The 20,148-nt window shown below is 45.5% G+C and overlaps 2 protein-coding genes and 1 long non-coding RNA gene across 3 annotated transcripts in view; 1 reads left to right on the forward strand and 2 right to left on the reverse strand.

Annotated features, from left to right (window-relative positions):
- Positions 1 to 20,148, reverse strand: part of LOC140217403 (uncharacterized) — a 268,452-nt gene that overhangs the window by 65,246 nt on the left and 183,058 nt on the right. The gene's annotated exons all lie outside the window — the stretch shown is intronic.
- Muted (biogenesis of lysosome-related organelles complex 1 subunit 5) lies at positions 1,696 to 7,349 on the reverse strand. The gene is made up of 4 exons (XM_050177958.3): positions 7,267 to 7,349; positions 6,989 to 7,071; positions 5,471 to 5,659; positions 1,696 to 2,285 (listed from the first exon to the last, which is right to left on the reverse strand). Exons 1-4 carry the CDS (start codon positions 7,322 to 7,324, stop codon positions 2,106 to 2,108), a joined length of 510 nt encoding a protein of 169 aa, XP_050033915.1. The 5' UTR covers positions 7,325 to 7,349; the 3' UTR covers positions 1,696 to 2,105.
- Positions 7,342 to 20,133, forward strand: RpS8 (ribosomal protein S8). Its single transcript, XM_050177956.3, has 6 exons — positions 7,342 to 7,405; positions 7,972 to 8,078; positions 11,068 to 11,167; positions 12,698 to 12,873; positions 13,705 to 13,834; positions 19,990 to 20,133. Exons 1-6 carry the CDS (start codon positions 7,402 to 7,404, stop codon positions 20,097 to 20,099), a joined length of 627 nt encoding a protein of 208 aa, XP_050033913.1. The 5' UTR covers positions 7,342 to 7,401; the 3' UTR covers positions 20,100 to 20,133.

Below are 20,148 nucleotides of genomic sequence, written 5' to 3' on the forward strand. Positions count from 1 at the left end.
ATCCTTTGGGGAAAAATGTTGACCCTAAACAACAATCGTCATCTGTCTTGCCTGTATTTCCTTTCTTGAAAACCCTGCTATCGCTATTTTACTGTCAAGGACGGTATGGTTAGTGCTGATTAAGTGCATGCCGCTCTTAACCAGAAAATGCGTGCAGCGTTAAATACGGGAAAGGTATGCAAGATAAAAAACAATTATTGTTTAGGGTCAAGATAAGTTTCCGCGGGTGAAAATTGGTGGTAGTCACATAGTCGTCACATTTCCAGGGGGGGGGGCGGCAGAATGGAAGGAACACTTGTGAGGTACACAGATTTCGATGCACATTGAAGAACCCCCCCAAAATTATTCCGGTGCCATCCACTACAGCACCATTCAATTCAAAGCACACGAGGAAGCATACCTCGCACTACCAATTGGTTTACTGAGACGAGCCCGACCCTGGCACTGCGGCTAAACAAGAATGATGCCTTAAGGCCCAAGTTCCCATCAATGATAATTTGTGGCAACTGAGGATGTGACGCGGTGATCAAGTGTTACAATACACAAGGTCTAGACGGGAAGCGCACTGACGAAAGACATCCTCCCATGCAAGTAGGTTTTCCTGCCTAGTGACAGTGAATGCAAAAGTACCCCAGCAGCACAGGCAATGAAATCAGTCCCACACTCGTGCACAAAAGGCATCTGGAGGACAAAAGCTGTGGGGCTGTCTTGGATGCCAAGATCTCCGAAAGAAACACAAGATATTGTATTGTCTCGTCTAAACACTAGATCCCGATCAAATACAATAGAGCCCGCGACATGCTGCCCTCCCTCCAAGACTTCGCACGTGAGGTGAATTGCATGTGATTGCATTACCTGAACCCACATTTTTTTTCATTTGTTTATTCATTCAACCTGGGTCATTGGCTAGATGGATGAAAAGACAACTTGGACAAAGAGGTATGTGTAAATGGGCATGTGACGTTAGGTGTGTGAACATTCATGGCCATTCCTCCAGAATAGGGGTACGCCACCGAGTTGTGTAAGACGCCTGGATACACAAGCAGAACAAGAGGCACAGGGTGATTAATCCGGGACAAAAAATGAAAAAAAGTTGGCTACAGAGAAATGAAAAATTTGGCAACGAAAGCAGCCGAGTGTGGAGAAACAAGTGGAGTAAACAGAAAGGGAGCAGAGTGTGCATTGAACGAGGGGCGTCGAGCCAGAGAAGTGAAGATGATGTCGGTAACAGAAAATTGAAAGTTGGCTTCACAGAAGTAAAGAATTTGGCAATACATTGTGTCACTACATTGCTGATCATGTTATGTCGACATTCATTGCGAGGTGGGGTCTTCCGCAGCTTTTTGTTTCTTATGTACCTATTACGTTATGTCTAAATATTTCTACCCTGCCCCTTAAGGAACACCTCTGTTAAAGGGGCCCTTGTAATTTGGGCAACACTGCTAGACCTAAGGGATGGGGCACAACATGAAGGCGACATAACACGAGTATCATGAAGAAGCATGTGTTAGCAGCCTTAAGAAAATAACTGACCCGACCTTAACTTATTTCGTATGTATCACAATTGCAAGTTTGTCGTGACCTGCATTACATACTGTATAGCACTGTTTTAAAAAGTATACTAGCAGGCTACAGTGTTCTTCTAATGCTAAGCATGTCCAAGGAACCGTCTCACAATTATAGCAGAATGTGAGGTTCTCTCATAACTTGGTGCGCTGCAGCCAGCACAAGACCCCAAGGTGTCCCTCTTTTATTTATTTATTAGTTTATTACAAAAAACAGTGCATATATGCTCTTTATATACAATTGCAAACCTGCACTTCCTGATGGAAGAACAGACACTCCTTTGTTGACGACTGTTGAAGAACTTCATCCATTTGCTCAAAAGAGGAAGACCAGTAATCCAACTTGCTGGAATTGTGTTATCCGTCATGTCCACTGTACATACTCTACTATTAAAGCGCACATCATAGTCGGTCACAATAAGCCGGTAAGAGTGCCACTGTCTACCCGTCAAAAGATTTTGACTGCACACAGCACGGCTGGCACTTTGTGCAACGCCTGGGGATGTCTCCCCGACTCGAGACGAGCCAAGACCATTCCGGCTACTGTTCACTCTTGTGAGGGGGCTGCAGCTTCTCGCGAATGCGACGGTAGTGGTCGATGAGTTCACGCTCTTTCTCCTCGAAGGCTTGGTCCATCCTGGCCACCTTGTCCTTGACATCCTGCTCAAACTGGTTCCACTCGCCTCGCCGCCGCTCGCGCCGCTCCGACAGGTCGTCCGCCTGGCAAGAGACAAAAAAAAAGTGGTGATCGTGTCAAACAAGCCACCATTCCAGATCAGCTACACACCTGGATAAGCCCACTCATTGTGATCACACTCTTGCCCAAGCAATGGCAACAGTGCTGATCACCACGAAAAAGAAAATTTTCATTCACTCAAGAGTAGCACCAAGCTACAATGGAAACAGATAAAAGTTTTCCAGAAAGAAACCTTCGTGGCTGAAAAAAATTCTGGCAGAATTCATCTCGGGGTGACTGTCAACGCTAATGTTATCAGCATTGAAGCAATGCAATGACACATTGTATTGCTATCACTGGAATGTGTCGTGTATGAGGAATATACTGCAGCTGGGTCCCTCTCTAATGCTTCGTTCTGCTGCACCATGTAACGATGCAGTCTGTGCATGGCGCATGCCTCAATATATATATACTCAGACAAGATGGTCTTATACATGATGCAGGTTGGATTCTGCCCAGCACCAGACAAATTTTAAAGGACTTATTTTTTTTTTTGTCATTGAAGAGGGGCACATTTCCAGTGAATGAAGTTGGGGTAAAAGAGGTTAGATAAGACAAACAAACATGCCACAAACTGGGTGAAGTTCCCAAAGAGTGCTAATCACAATAAAACACATGCAACAGTCAGTTTCGAATCTGGTTCCCAGAGCAGAGCAGCCTGGTGCTCTAACCAGTAGAACTACCCTGTAGCCGAAGTTAGCATGAAAGAGGTCAGATGTGGACAGAAAGACGTACCGTAAACTGGGGGAAGTTCCCCGAGAATGCTCACATTAAAGATTTGTCCTGGTCCAGGGATCAATCATGGACCTTGTTCTGCAATCTGCTAGCCTCCTGGTTATCTGACATAGTAGAGCAACCACCTTCGAAAGCTGCTGGTCCTGGTATCGATACCCGGACCAGGTCAAATTTCTTTTCTTACACTACAAAGCTTTCTTTCCAAGAAACCTGTATGGGTTTCTATCGTAGCTCCATGCTACTCTCGAACGGATAACCATTTACCCTTTCGTGAAACTTCCTTGTATATGTACAGGTACACATACACAAATACCTCAGAAAGTGGCCATGAGGACAGCTGTCGCCGTAGTTCAACTAGTAGAGGATTGCTAGCGTAATGCAAGAGATATGGGTCTGGCTCTTGCCGGTGGCAAGATGTCTTTTCATCCACTTTCATTTCCCTTTATCTTATCATTTCTACGTTTCAATTAAAAACCACTGGTGATTTTCCCCATGATTTCCTAGGCTTCATTGCCTGTTGGATTCGTGTTATTGTGTATCCAACTTATGGACTTCTACGGAACAGATTTGCCAATACTCATCAGCACTCAATAGAAGATGATCTGCCAAAGCATTTGACGCAGCTTTGGTAAAGTATGGGTGACATGCAGACATGTAAGAAGCAAAAACGCCTGTGTGTCATCAATGCTGCGACAACCAACAAGCCCCTATAGCAAATAATTATATATGACATCTTCGTTACGCCACACCGCCTGCTAGGAGTTGTATTCATCGGGCCAGTAAGTGATTTACTTAGCAGCGTTGATGTACATGTAGCTCGCTCTCCTTCACCCTCAATGTGGGAAAAGGACAATAAGCTGGTGCGCAGAGTAGAATGACAGAAGGTCAAAGTGTTCAAAAAAGAAATAAATATGGGATTTGTTGTTTAGCTGTGATGGAGAGTAGGGGTTTTCAACCCTAATTCTAGAAAGAACCAACCACAGTACTGCTACTTGTTTGTTCCCTTGCTGCCACAAGTAAACACAATTTTTCTTTTCTTTTTTGAAGACTTCGACTTTCTACACAGCAGCCTATTCTCCTCTTCCTGGCAATAAATTATTTGCTAAGCATGGTGGCCTGCTCAGTTTCTAGCTGACACCACACTTCGATTGACCCGCCGTGGTGGTTTAGCAGCTACGGTATTGCGCTGCTAAGTACGAGGCCGCGAGATCAAATCCCGGCCGTGGCGGCTGCATTTCGATGGAGGTGAAATGCAAAAACACCTGTGTCCCGTGCATTGGGGGCACGTTAAAGAACCCCTGGTGGTGAAAATTAATCCGGAGTACCCCACTACAGTGTGCCTCATTATCAGATAGTGGTTTTGGCATGTAAAACCCCACAATCTAATTTTAATTTTAAATGACACTTTGATTGCAAGCGCCTCCTCTATACCGCACCTGCTAGCTTCTGCAATAGCTAACTTCATGGCTGGTCAAACACTGAGTGCCCTCTCTGCATCAAGCTCTCTGGAACTTGGTCAGCAGTAACTAATGCTTTTACATTCCACACAGTGCAATCAGACACGCAACAGTTCGTCCAAAATCGAGACTCTTTCTGTTTTGCAACCACTTGAGGCTCTAAGACAATGAAGAATCTTGTGAGCACCGTATGCCTTGTCCCTTTGTTTCCTGAACATTTCTGAAGGGCTTGGACCAAAGAATGCACATCAAAGGTTTGAGCACAGACCAGGATGCACATTTTCTAAGAGTTGCTAGCCACATTGTTGGCTTCAACGCTTGCTTGCTTGCAGCCATTTCGTACGGCTTAACTGCTATGATACTCCTGTAAGATAGAACTGCAGTGGCACCAGAGTCCAAGACTGTGTTGCAGCAAGTCGTGTCTACGTGCAGACATGGGAGACATGACTCGCTGATTTTTATCCATATCTTGTTGCAGTGATGCATGCGGTGCTCAGTGCGTTTCAGTTCCAGCTCTAGTTCAGTCACCCTTGTCACTAAGTTTGTTACACATTGGTAGGACATAATTCATTCGAAGAGCTATCTATCAATGGTGTTCCTCAAATGACATGAGAACATCTCAAAAGCAATGCTCAATGTCGCAGGAAAAGCCTACTAAGGTTGTCATAATGCATGTTTGTTCATTTCTTTAGTACAGCGCTGTCCATTCTTTAAAATGCAAGTCATCAACTGTTTCCTCAACGTGTGATCTATCATACTGGTGCTTCAGTAGTTCAAAGCTGACATTACCATCTATTGTTTGCCTTGGCACGATTCTCTGAGATACTAATGGCGGCAAACAAACCATGGATATGTCGCGCACAAGGCTTTAGGATCGTCTTTTAACTGCTGCACTCTAAGTGAGAGCGGGCGCGACAGCTACCACTGGCCAGAAAAACGGAACAGAAGGCTTGCAGGGATGGGGGAGCAACACTCACAGAGTTGACTTTGTCCTCGGCCTCTAGGATGCGCTGGCACATGCTGAGTGCCACTTCGAGGTTGCCTGCGAGGCTGCACAGCCCTTGGTCGGACGCACGGCACACCCGGTCAATCTGCGTCTCCCGGACCTCGGTCACATCCTCGAGCATCTCGAACAGCCTTTGCACCTCGCGGTCACCACGCTTCTCCTACGTGGCACACACACAGGACATTACGTGCATGTCGTCCGAACCTTCTGTTCATTACCATCACAATCAACCCCCGGCTTATTAGGCCACTGCAGGAAAGAGACTTGTACCAATGATTTCAAATAACCTTAGCCGAGTCCCATGTAAACAGAGGCCATCCCAATTAAACCTGCAAATTTCTTAACCTCATCTCCCTGTCTAATACCGTGTCACACGGGCACTTTTGATTGTGAGTGATTGAACCCGATCTGGTTGGAGTTTTAAAATCTCCATCGGTTGGCTCCTTTGCGCAAGGTAGCAGAAAGTAGCCAATCGTGCTGACAAATTTTAATAGCCTTTGCATGCTTTAATTAAAAGAGTGTTCAAAGTTGAAGCATGCGTTACATTATCTGCCACTTTTGACTCAACAATGTTTCCCTTCTCTCAGCAACCATATTAGTGACCCATGGATAATTCTATAGTCCTGGTGAGTGTGTGGCCTAGCGCCCCATTTATTTCTTCATATAGCAAGTACCCTCAACATATAAGAATATGCCATTTCCGAATGATAATTAATGGCGCTAATTCAGCCGTGGCAGCCCAAGATATACGGTTGTACAAACAAACGTTTCGTTAATATAAACGTTAGAAGCCACACCGCAACACTGCATTTTCAAGACACGTATCAAATCTAGCTGAGTCCATGAGCAACCCGCGCTCGGCTGTGCGCAAACAATTGAGCCTTTGAAAGATCCACGGATGTGATCAAACCGACTGGAAATGCGTCTGATGCCTGTTTTCTAGCCACTGCTTGCTATAATGTTTGCGCGCATTTCGCCGGCTGTGAAATACTTGTCAGCGCACAACAATCACTTCATATGAGAGCGGTCCCAATATTTATTAGCCCGGCTATACAATTTACGTGCGGCAAAAGGATGCATGCGTACGTGTGCTCATTTGCAAATGATTGCGGTTCTCCCCACGTAAAGTGTGTGGCTACGAGCAATCGATCAAACCCCGCGGACTTTGCTAGATGCCAACACCAGCAAAGCTGCTGCACTGTAGTCCCTAGTGCGGCAAAGTGCAGCAGTTTCGGTTTGAGTGGCTCGTTCGATCGCTGTATGTCCCAGATTTGCCAGTTCAGCAGTAAGCAAAGGCATGTGCGAGTAAGCGCAGAAGAAGCCGGTGAGATAAGCGGCCGCGGCTGACGCGAATGTTGCACATTTTTACTCGAAACCTCTCAGAATGACGAATGCTTTGTCGCCGACACAGCAGCCTTTTCGTTGCAAAAGAAAGTAAAGCACATTATACAGACGGCCCATATATATAAACAAATCGGCGCATGCTTACCTCAAACTCCTTTACAAAGAACTTTATTTCCCCTTGAAGAAATGGCTTGTGATCGAAGAGGCGCGAATAGATCTCGGTGATATCTGCGCCAAGACAAACATGACATAACACCGCAACGCGCAAAGAATTCCATCAAAACGAACGCGAGGTTTAGCACTCGCGTCATTTCCGTTACAATGAACATGCGGTATATACGGGTACAGATACGGGACAGAATAAAGGTTTAAACACTGGTAAGTTTCGGAACATCACAAGGTGAAGCGAACAAGTCGAAATACCTTTCACAACATTTGCAGTCATAGCAGCCGACGAGGAAACCTCCGCCATGTTTATCATAGACGGCGCTCGGACTCTAATCCATATCCCGTCGTGCTACGCGCCGTGCACGATCTCTTTCCGGTCCACTCGCCATCATGGGTAAGTACACGGTTCGGGCCTTGTGCTGAATCCTGCTCAATCTGCGCGTAGAAAAAGTTTAAAAGTTTTTTACTGTTACATAATTACCAAGAGATGTCCGTACCAGCGACTGAGCTAATTAATTTGTCGCTGCCGAAGTTTGTAAATTTGGGATACGGCACCAAGTACCGTGTCTCCTAGTGCTGCTATCATGAAGGGTTGCCGTGCCACACGTGTAAGTCTTTCAACCTGCTTGCTTTTTGCAACTTACCAGACGTTCACGTTGTAATTGCAGCGAATTAATCGACAGTACGCGGAGTTCCAGAGCTGCGCTTAGCTTCTGCAGATGTTTCATCGCGTCGAGTTCGAGTGCTGTAAGACCGCGTCTGTGCCGGCATCGCTAATGCAACTCTCGAATGTTCGTGAAGGCTGTCGTGATGAACGAACAAAATTACCATCTTTCGGCTGAACGCCGTGATGAGCAAAGCGTTCCTGAGGCCTTCCCGTGTCGAGTCGGAGTTAAAGTACGAAAGTGTTTCTAGTGTTACATTTGGATGCATTGTGACGGCCCCTTGTCTCCGGCGCAGGTATCTCCCGTGACCATTGGCATAAGCGTAGGAAGACTGGCGGTAAGCGCAAGCCTCTTCGTAAGAAGAGGAAGTTCGAGCTTGGTCGGCCCGCGGCAAACACAAAGGTGAGCGGACTGGTCCGACTTCGTTTTTCACCGCGGGTTCCGTTTCTTCCCTAATGTTGAACTGAATGGTCGGCGACATCACGTATTCGTCGCAGTTGCGGTGGTATTCTTCGAGGTGGTGCTTTATTTAATTTGGTCTCAATGCACGCACAAAGCTACGCGGACTTGGTTGCACACTTGTCCGGACATGCTAGGCATACCATGCGTGATTGTTCGCCATACTTATTTTGCTCTTGCAGTAAACAGTTATTGCTTTGTATTAAGTTTGAGCCTCTGGGGTTGTAGCTGTTCATTCTGACCCACATTCTGCGAGATAACTAGCAATGGTTGTGGTGGCTTGCAGGCACACTTAACAAAAGATCTGTGCATAGCATGAAGCCTTTTCTTAGGAAAATCTAAGATTACAGAATGTTGTAAGGAGTTAGAAGACAATTTTAAAGGACAGCGACGTTCATACAAAAAAATTTCGCACCCCGAAATTATAAGCCAGCCAGCCATACACAAGTTTAGCGTGCTCTTCTGTTAAGTATAAGTGCAGAGTCATTTGCTTCTAGAAGGAACACTCCAGTGGTATCTCACCAGCATAGCAGCCTGAATCTGACACCAAGATCTGTAGGCTGGTTATGAGGTCCGTGATGTCATTCTGGCCACTTCATTTCCCTAAAGTAAAGGCATTGAGTCTGTATAGGCAGCCATGCTTTACTTATTTATACTTGGCATGTGATTTAGGAGCTATGCAAATAGCGTAGTCAAAAAAGTAAGTCCGTCTGTTTTGAGGTGAACTGCCTTCTTGATCAGCAATGCTGTCTATGGATTAACTGCTACCTGTATTGCAGCTGTATGCTCAATTTCATGCTGGCAGGAAACATTGCAGAAGGTATGCCAATAGTGCGGTCATACAATTCCCACTCTGCTTGTTTCGCAGTGCAGTTATTTAGTTTGTGATGCTTTCTACTTGAAATGTCAGTAGAACTTACGGACGATAGCTCTTGTCAAATTGCTAATTATTTGTGTATAACTGCGTAATGTCTGCTAGCCGCAGAAACGTGTTGCTCTGCTAGTTGTAAATAAGTTGAGGCCTGCAATGCTTTCCATATAGTAAATTATATTTTGCTTCATAATATTACTAAACTTAAAGATTACGTAGAATTACACCACACATCGCTGTGCCTTTTCATCCGTACATGGTGCACCATTTGTTGGATTCGAATGTGCATGGCGAGAGATGTCTTTCTAACCTTTGTACCGTTGCCTGCTATGCGTGCAGCAGAGTAATGTTCATGGAGCTAGATTTTGCATCAACCTGCTTATTTATGTGCCACGCTGATTTAGGCATGTGTGCTCAGACGTGCTTGAGGGAGTTGGGTGGTTTGGTATTCTGCTTTTCCATCCTGCCTTTAAGACCGTGAGGAAGGAAAAAATTCAAAGCATGTCTACTGCTTAATCTAAAATACCTGAAGGAGATGGCCCAAGCTGCGTGTAAACATTAGTGTGTGCAAACATTTGTGTAAATGTCTGATGGACGTGGCCTATTTGTTTTGCTAACCTTCCTTGGTGGCGTAGTGGCTTTGGCGTTGCTAAGCCCGAGGCTGCAGGATCAAATACAGGCTGCACATTCACTCATTTCGATGCCTCTCGTGTATGTGTATTCCAAATACAGAGCACCACTAGGACTATAATGTGAAGTAAAGCTGTGTGTAAAGGCAGGCGCGCAAAATAGAAAAGTAGAATAATTATGATGTTAGTGTGGTGTGAAGCAACCAACACTGGTTTGTCATTGTGATGTTATACAGCTGAACGTCATTATGAGGCTGCATGCTATACCAAACTGCCTTCATCACATTCTGCATTTGTTAAAAAAATATGCTATTAATTTCACCATCAGTGGTAAACCTTTTGAATTTGCTTTGTTTTACTTGGAAAGTAAGAAAAGACACAAACAAAGCAAATTTAATTGGTTTACTGCTGAGAGTGTTTGTTTGTGTTCACTATGTAAAGGTTCACTATGTGATGCACTAGTGCTTGGTCGCGAATGTAAGCACTGCAGAAAGTCATGCTAGCATCTGCAGTGTATGCTAAGTTTGTAAGGGAGTGTGCTCCAGTGTTTAACAGCGAGTACTTTATGGCAGCGGCAAGGAAACTGAGCAGAAATTCAGAGTTGATTGTTTTGGTTGTTTATTCACAAATGAGCACTCTAAATGGGTGTGTTCGTTTCCCTGTGTTGCTCTACGCGTGTCCCCTCTGTTAGGAGGCCTCGCCCTAAAACCAGGGAACACTAAAATATGCTGGTTGGACCACACACTGACCTTCGTGCCTCGTGGCTGTTGGACTGGTGTGGATGAATCGTACATCTATACATACGCTTGGAAAGCGTATTCTGTATGCCTAGCATTACAGCATGACGAGTAGTGATGTTTTTTTTTTTTTTTTTTTTTAATGGGTGGTGTGTATTTCTACGTGGTCTTACAAACATGGAAAGCTTTGCGGGGACTCATTGTGTACTGGTATCATTCCCTCGCCTAGCCTACTCAGCCACTCGGCTGTGCAGAATGAGGGATTGATAAGCCATGTCTACAATGAGAAAAAGGTTGAAGAGTTTTAGCATTTAGGCAATATGGGTGGCAAAGCCACATTGAGAGTTCTTGCACTGCTTCCCTATGATGCGGACTTAAACCACACCTGCTTGTTACTATGTGTAATTGTATTAATATAGTGAAGGTCTGTGTAAGTTTACAGAGCAGCCAGTAGATCTTCCTAGCAAAGTTCTCTATGGGAAAAGGGACCAAGCAGCGAGAAAATACTTCAACGAAATTTGCTACTTCACAAGGACATACAATGTAGTTAAGGCAGGAAACTGGAAAAGGGAAGTTCTCACTTCATTTTTTACAGTATTAGGCCGCCTATTTCCATTAAATAAATGCAGAATGTACGTTTGAAAGATGCATTTTGTGTGTGTTGTGACGGGTGGGATGTCTCCTCCCTTCGACAGCTTGGCCCCAAGCGCATTCACACAGTCCGGACCCGAGGTGGGAACAAGAAATACCGGGCCCTCCGCCTTGACTGCGGCAACTTCTCCTGGGCCTCCGAGCGTAAGTTGCTGACCGCTTTGACAGCTCATTCGGGGATGTGTGCTTCGGTGCCTGTGTCACGAAACTGCCACTTGAGCAGCTTTCATGGTGTAACATCTAGCTTGCTGCTTTTGAGTCGCTGCATACAGGGAACAGTGGGGCATGAAAACACTAATATTATTTGTGTGAGGCGCTGAATGCGTTTACTTTATGGACACACAAAAGAAACTTATAGTGAGATTTCTACATTACGCTGCTGGAATTGTGTGTAGGCCAATTTTACCACAAGCAGAGGCTTGTCAAGTTGGGAAGGATGCAAAAAACGAAAGATTGGTGGCTATGCCACTTTGATATGCTTGTCAGTGCTTGTGTACCAGTAGAAAATGTTTGCATTACAGCAGAGACAACCTGAAAACTCCTGGGAAAATTGCCTGCACAGAGGGGCTCCATATGGGCAAAGATAATCTGAAATTCCCAGTGTCATTGACATTGTCAGCACCTACAAAAGGTGGTCTGCATTCATTTTCTCACCTAATTGATGACTATCTTGTACTGAGGAAGGGCAGGAGGTGCATTGAGACTAGGATGATTCTGTATAATATTTTAAGCGACCGTTTCATGGCGCAGATTGACTCGCTGCCAAGACAAGTTGCCCTGTAGGCTGCTGTGATGATCTGAACAATATACCATCTTTCGGCTGAATACTGTGCTGAGAGACTCGATTCTGAAGCCTCTGGGTGCTTGCCTTTGGTGATGCAGTCAAGTGTGAGGCATGCATGTAGTTTCTGCGTGCAATAGATGCGACCATGCATTACATGACGGGAAGTGTGCGGGTGGGCGTGTAGGTCCCTAGTATCTGTGCTTGGCATATCTGCAAGGCTCTAGTATTGAGCACGAGAACATACCGTGGTGCTGCCAGCGCCCAAATGACTTGGTAAAGTTTGATCACGTGGCAGTGCACCTACTTCAGCCATTCTTTTTGTTGTACTACTGCAGAATCCTGGTCAGGTGTCGCTTACGTAAGTGCTTATGTACGTTTGTTAAGGTTTTGTATGCTGTACAAGAAATTTTTTTTAATCCCCATTTTGTAGCAGTTAATATTGGAATATACATATCTGAGCATGCCTTTAAAGACTAGCACTGGATAAGAAATAATCGAATTGCACGTATGCCTATTTTAACTTTGCAGTTGAATTAGGTGCTGATAATTACAGAACAGGTAGGTTATGAAACATACAACCCAGAAATGTTTTTCAAAAATATACTTTTTCGCGATTTTTCGGACTTCAAGGGCCGCATACCCCAGACTAAGCTGGCTGAGTGTTTAAACCCCCGACCAGCCCGTAAGTGTCAGACCACAATGGCTAGAGTAAAATGTATTTTCTTTCATGAACGATAAAAACTTACTGTAGCAATTCAAAATTATTTTTGTATACATGTTTCTGGCCTGTAAAAAAACATAATTCGACATCATTTGGTGGTAGTTTTGTGAGTTGGGTGCTCTCGATGTGTGTGTGCCCAGCGGTGATGATGGATGATGCCCCCTTGCAGACTGCACGCGCAAGACTCGTATCATTGATGTGGTCTACAATGCGAGCAACAACGAGCTGGTTCGGACCAAGACTCTGGTGAAGAACGCCATTGTGATGATTGACGCCACACCATTCCGTCAGTGGTACGAGGCCCACTATGCGCTTCCCTTGGGGCGCAAGAAGGGCGCTAAGCTGGTGAGTCGTGGTTTTGTGTTGCGAGCCCCTGTAATGCTTGCAATGTGCAGCTTTGAAAGACTACACTAATTATCTTTCTTTCTAAACATGGCTGTTTCATAGCCAAGTAACTGACTCGCTGCCAAGACAAGTAGCTCTGCAGGCTGGTGTGATGATCTGAAAATATACCATCTTTCGGCTGAATGCTATGCTGAGAGACTCGATTCTGAAGCCTGTGGGCTCTTGCCTTTGGTCATGCAGTCAGAGGTGTTAGGCATGGGTGTGGTCTCATCTATTTACAAAGATGCCATCACCCATTGAATGACAAGAAATATAAAGGTGACTATAGGTCCCAGTATGTGTGCCTGATGTGTCTGCAAGGCTGGAGTATTGAGTGCAAGAACCTAACTGGCAGTTAGTGCTACTCAAAGAAGGGGCAGCATTTAGGGCAGTGAAATATTTGAGACAAAATTGCCTTTTCTAGTAGACTGCGCTCTCTCTCCTCTCAGGTGAATTGACATCATCTGAGCCAACTTTTGAAAAGGGAACGATGACAACGCCTGCGCTTTTGTTATTGTATTCTGTCATCTTTCTGTCACTTTTTGCAATTTTCATGACTTCGCTCCATTTTGATACTTGCCTTTTGGAAGGCGAGTCTGCTTAGTGCAGTGTGCTGTCACCAAATGTTAACCCAGACAACTACAAAGTTACAAATAGTACAAGAATTAAGCTTTTTTTTTTTTTTTTCCTATACGTAATTTCAAAAGTTCACAACTTCCTGCAGAAAGGCTACAATAAGAAAGTATTAGGCGGCGAAGCGATTCATTTCCACTTTTCTCGCACTTTGTGCAGGCTGACATTGAAGGTGGTGCCTTGGTCAAGAAGAGGAGCAAAAAGCTCGAGAAGAAGATCAAGGAGCGCCAGAAGCTGGCCAAGGTTGATCCCCTGCTCGAAGAGCAGTTCATGACTGGTCGGGTCAAAGGTCAGTGTTTGCCGTTTAAAATGTGTGTTCTCGGAATTGACTAAATTGTGCAACCTTCTACCGTATAAACAATCAGTGAAATGTGGGAGGTATGGCAATATATGAACTAGACTCGTGTGATCACTGGTGTTTTGCACATTAGTGCAGTAAAATGATCTCGTCGCAGTACAAGCATTGAGATGCCTAATAAAACTGCGCGGGCGCCATTCAGAGCTGTTCTGGCATTGCTGTGGATTAGAAAGTTTCTTTCATAGTAAAGAAACTCTTGTAGGGAAACTGCCCATGATGATTAGCCAGAACCTGACGGGGCATGCTGGTCCCGTCTTGGTGCCCGGCGCCGCCCGCCTACATGAGGGTTTCTGCTGTCATAGTTAATCTGAGGCATGCCTTCCCATTCTCATGGACAGACAAGCAGTATGCCGAAATGTGGTGCTAGACCGCTTGCAAGAAGAGCGCCATCAAATCCTTGACTGGGAAGTGTACAGCCCCTTGTCTTGATAGCTACCGAAGTCTACATTAAGATAATTATAATGTCTACAGCGGTTTTTAACTTGCCTTTATACCCATCAGCATCATGGAAGTAATCCTCGTTTTCTTTGGCCAGTGTACCTGACTTTACTAGCTGATGCACAACAAAAACTGGAATAGTAGGCCGGCTTGGTGTACCTGCCTTTGGCCAAATTTGCTGAAGTGGCTGCAGTGTTGTGTGCCGTTGAGCACTATTCTCCAAGCAGCTAGCCATATGCAAGATTTGTTTACTGAAGCCTGCAGTAGCTTGCAAAATGTGCGTTTGCCTCTTAAAAATGTGCGACCTATCTGGATGCAAGCTGTTAAGTTGCATTTAGAGGTAGCATGAAATGCAGACTAAGGGCTAGCATAGGCTGAGATTGCTGTATTGTCTGGTTTAACATGATGAAAATAAACTTCAGTTATGCTGACACAATTGACTCGTTACAATGAACCCTGATAATCCGACAAAAAAATGCCCGTTGTAACCGAAGTCCGTAATATCCAAAACATCTCGCTTCCAAAATGTTCGTTGCGATGTCTAACAACTTCATTGTAAATAGTGAGTGAGAAACTTCCAAAGTGAAACCTGCCGTGGTTGCTCAGTGGCTATAGTGTTGGGCTGCTAAGCACGAGGTCGCGGGATCAAATCCTGGCTACTGCAGCTGCATTGTGATGGGGGCGAAATGCGAAAACACCCGTGTACTTAGATTTAGGTGCACGTTAAAGAACCCCAGGTGGTCGAAATCTCCGGAGTCCTCCACTACGGCGTGCCTGGTAATCAGAAAGTTGTTTTGGACGTAAAACCCCATCATCTAATCTTTTTTTTTTTTTAAAGTAAAAAGCAAATGAACTAGCAGTTTTGCACGAAAGGCAAAGCATTGATTGCGATAGCAAATTAAGTAAGATAAACACAGCAGCAGCGAGCAAATTGACCATGCTGTTTCTTGCTTCAACGTGAACTAAACGTCGAAAGCACAGCACATACAAAGCTACTGGCACTGGGCACACTTTGTCCGCATTGCAGATTGCTTTCAAGATACGGAGGCTGCATGTAAGCAGCTGTCGGAGTAGAACCTTTTGTCTTCTGCCTCCTGGGCGAACATAGCCCACACGTTTCCGCCCGCGTTCCTCCTTCACACATGTGATGTTGAGCCGCAATCGTCGGCAGACCCGTGCAATTCAGTTGTCAGCCCATGTCGACGCGGCAAAAGTACGTTTTGTGTGCCAGGTCTTCAAAAAAAATTTTCTATAATTTCGTCCACTGTAGCCGACAGTCTGTTGTAGCGCAGTCTGTTAAAAGCAAACTTAGTTGCATTAATAAAATAGGTAGGACAAACTAAGGCTGAAATTTGGTTAGTTACATCCAAAAGCGTTGTATTCAGGTCCATTCTAATGAGCCTAGACTGTATTGAGTATGCAAAAAATTTCTTCTGGGTCTTTTGGTTCTGGAGGTAAAGCTGCCACTCTCTTGTTTCTGGAAACAACACCAAATGAACTGCTCAGATTCCTAATGTTAGGCAGGTTATGCTGGGTATGCAGTAGATGCGATGCTACACGCAGCTTTCAAATCGAATCATTAGTCATTGTGCAGGTGATCAAAGTTTAAGGTTTGTGCCATGGCTCATGAAAGCAAAACAAAAAAAAAAGACATTTGGGCTGGAAATTCAAAAGGTGGCTGCCATGCTGTATTTTCCGCTGGCTTGGCTTTCAGTGGCCCGTGCTGTAGCCTCCAAGATTGGAAGGCATACACCTTAGAGACATCCCCCCAGTCTCTGAGGCCATTCCCGCTTTTCCTTGACTGACAACACTCCAGGGGCCAGCACTATTTCTTTTTTTCAGTCAGCACTATCGTCATAATCACTTGTTGCGGGATAAGTTTTGGTTGCTATTTGTCCTTAGTGCATCTATAGAGCAAGTGTGTCTTCGAGACGTCTCATCTTTTGTGTGTTAGTGTGGCTTTGCATTTGTGTGATCGGCTTCACCTCGTGTGCCTTTGCAAGGGCCAAATGGTGCGAAGAAACGCGGCTAATTTCTTCTGTCTCCGGCAACAGAGATTGTCAGTGCGGCGACGCTCTTGTCGGACCGTATACGGAGCCATCACTATTTCACAAATCCAAGCAAATCTGATTGCTTCCAAACGTACTATGAGGCAGGGCATTATTAGAGATTTAAGCTGCTCTAAACTTGGGGGAGGGGAGGGTGAATAAGCTTTTCAGACGTTTTGGTCCCCGCGAGTTCCGGAAAACCGCTTGGCGACTGTATTTGCACACTTATGCATGCATGCACGTGTTGTCTCTCGTCGCTGTACAAACGTTGAGATATCTAACAAAACTGTTCTGGCATTGCTGTGGATTAGAAAGTTTCTTTCATAGTATAGAAACTCTTGTTGGGAAGCTGCCCATGATGATTAGCCAGAACCTGACAGGGCATGCTGGTCCCGTCTTGGTGCCCAGCGCCGCCCGCCTACATGAGGGTTTCTGTTGTCATAGTTAATCTGAGGCATGCCTTCCCATTCTGGTGGACAGACGAGCAGTGCACCGAAAATGATGCTAGACCACGTGCATTGTGAAATACCGCAACCATGTAAATGAGTGGAACTGAACGCTTGGCAAGTCCTGATAGCATGTTTTGCACATTAAATTACACCAGCATGAGTAACTACACCTGAGATATGTAACTGCACTTGGGGGTGCTTTGTTGCCTGCACTATTAATTCAATTTTTTACCGCCGAGTAAGCAGCCCTGAAATAGTATTTAGCGCAACTACATAGTAAACGAACATTGCTCAGCATTCTCTATTGAAAAATTGGTTGCGTGGGGATACCTTTGCAGTCCCTTCTTCCTGTTTGCAAAAACTCGTAAAGATTTCTTGTAGCCTAGTGCTACTGCTGTTTTATGTTACAACATCGGGACTTTGCTAATACAGTGAAACCTCGTTAAGCCGTACTCGCTTGAACAGTAGTTAAGAGTAGTAAGGTGAAATTCCTGACTCAGCGTCGGTTAAAAAGTAACGTTTTCACTTTTCGTCGCGCGGTCGTGGAGGTACATTTTCCCCATCAGGCTTCAGATCAGAACAGCCTTCAAGCACAAACGCAGAGGGTGCTTGGAAGGGTGAAGCCACATCAACATTTTGGCATTGTACCAGAGAGCCTTCTTTACTTTCTACAAGAGAGCGTTGCGGCATCGTGCAAGTGAAGACTCGCATCATGCCGAAGCTCGGACAAAAACGCAGTGTGTTTAGCATAAAAGAAAAAATGGACATCGTTCGTGGCACGAGGCACGAAGAAGTCGGCACTGGCACGCAAGAGAGTTCTACCTTTAACTATGGTGTGCGGCATCTGGAATGCAAAGGAAAAGTTGCTCGGCAGTGCTGCTGCAACCGCAAAAAGGTGTCGCCTACGAGGTTCGACTGTTCCTGAGGCGCTGGTGAAGTGGTTAAAAGCAGCGCGGTCGAAGAACTTGCCTGTTAGCGGACCCCTACTTGTGGAGAAGGCCCTGGCTTTCACTTCGCAGATGAACCACGACGACTTCGTATGCAGCAATAGCTGGCCGGCGAGGGTTAAGGCGAGGCACAGCGTAAACGTGAGAACGGTTTCAAGAAAATGGTGCCGCTGGCGACGTGGATGGCGCATAACAATGGCAATATGGTCAGCTGAGGTACATCTTGGACTACGAGCCCGGTGGTATCTTCAACATAGATGAGTCAGCCCTGTTCTTCAAGCTCCTGCCAAACAGGACGCTTGCGTTTGAAGGTGAGACATGCACCGGCGGCAAGCATGCCAAGGACAGGATTTCGGTTGCGTTCGGAGTTAACATGTTGGGCACTGAAAAAACTTCCACTTCTCGTGATTGGGAAGTCGGCCAAGCCGAGATGTTTTAAACGCGCCCGACTGCTATCCAGACTTGTCTACTGCAGCAATACGAAAGCGCGGATGACTTCAAAACTTTTTGAAGAGTACGTGCGCCTCAACCTCCGTTTCGCTGGGAGGAACAGGAAAGTTATTTGGATAATGCGCTGGCGCGTATCACGCTTGATAACCTTGAGGCTGTGAAGTTGGCATTTCTGCCTCCTAACACCACAGCGATTGCACAGCCCTTGGACCAAGGTCTCATTCTGGCTGTGAAACAGCTCTACAAAAAAAAATCTGCTGCGCAGAATTCTTCTAGCCCTGGAGTGTGGCAAAGTGTGTGGCAAATTCACCTGCTGGAATACTCGTGGCGGCATGTTGAATCTGTGACAGTGCAGAACTGCTTCAAGCGCGCTGGCTTCACGGTGTGCGCAGGTGACACAGAGGATGCTAGCGACACTGTCGACCAAGCTTGCGAAACCCTGCTTGCTGAAGTGCTGGAGCAGCACGGTGTTAACAGAAGGCATTTCCTTCAGACATCGACGGCTATGTTCAGACCTCTCTGGACATGTTTGACGAAGCTGCTGTTGCCGAAGTGTCGCCAAACGACAGCGATAAGAACGACACGGAAACCGACAGCACGGGCCATTCAGGCCTAACAGGGGTGGAAGCTGCACGTTATGTCAGCCTCATGCGGGTGTTTGCCAAGGAGAGGGTGCTGGCGAAAAAGCTGGCTTAAGTGAGTTTGAGGCGGCTGTGTTTGCTGGTAGGCCTCCGCGGCATCAAAGATCAGATTTTTGTCACCTGAATTGAATAAATACTGTATGTTTTTTGCCCTTTCGTTGCACTCTCTGAGTTCCGTTTTTGACAGGCAAGTGGGCGAGCTCTCGTTATTTCGATTAATCAGTACTACCTTTTAGTACGTACTTTTTCCAAGCTCTGGCCAACTACGGTTTAACAAGGTTTCACTGTATATAGCTTGCATTGCAAGGTGTGCAACCTTGTTCATACGATCACATTTAGTACACTTTCCATGTGCCGACATTCACCATCGAGAACACGAAAAAGTGAAATTTACTTTTTTCAGCACCATTGGGCAGTACATCGCCAGACCATGATCACATGAAGCATTTTCCGGCAGCTAGATTCAACGTAAACAAAAGATGCACTCTATCAGGAAAAGTGACTGCCTGCCATAACAGCTTCCCTGCAATACTCGCTTGCCTGTCTTGCGTGAAAATGTCGGCACGATTCCTATACCAGCAAAAATATCCTTACAGGTCGTTGCATTCCACCATTCACAGCTATCATTGCCAACCCTATTGTGATAAGCATCATTTCTTTCACAGTGCCATTGGAAACGTACTGCCCGCTTTTATAGATAACCGGAGCATCATGTTCCACTCTGGTGGTATCGTATTCCGGCGTCCCTCATAAGCTCTATATTTCATTTGTTTTCCATTGCAGTTTTATAATACTACGCAGTATGAAAAACAGACCAAATTCGAGAAGTGCAAACATAAAAAGCTTGCGGAAGCCGCAAGAACTTACGAAGTCGCATCTCTGGTCCCACCAGCTAGAGGTGCGTTGGCGATTTCGCAACGCATCGCATTACATGTCAACAGCGAAGTACGTCAAATTTTTGAAATGACTGCAGGTTGTGCATTTTCCCGATTAGTGTGTTTTCCAAAACATATAAACGAGGTTCTACTGTATTTACTAGCCTAATTAGACTCTCTATAGTCGACTCAAGTGTGGCGACTGCTGTTTTCAAGTGACTTTTGTGTGTCCTTGCAGCTTGCATCTCGTCTCGACCCGGGCAGTGCGGCCGCTGCGATGGTTACATCCTGGAGGGCAAGGAACTTGAGTTCTACACCAAGAAGATCAAGTCTAAGAAGGGCAAATGAAGGGTTGCCCATGTTAATAAAAGGCGATGCGACACGGGTTGTCTGCTTT

This window comes from Dermacentor andersoni, chromosome 4 (genome assembly GCF_023375885.2).
Source record: "Dermacentor andersoni chromosome 4, qqDerAnde1_hic_scaffold, whole genome shotgun sequence".
Lineage (NCBI taxonomy): Eukaryota > Metazoa > Arthropoda > Arachnida > Ixodida > Ixodidae > Dermacentor > Dermacentor andersoni.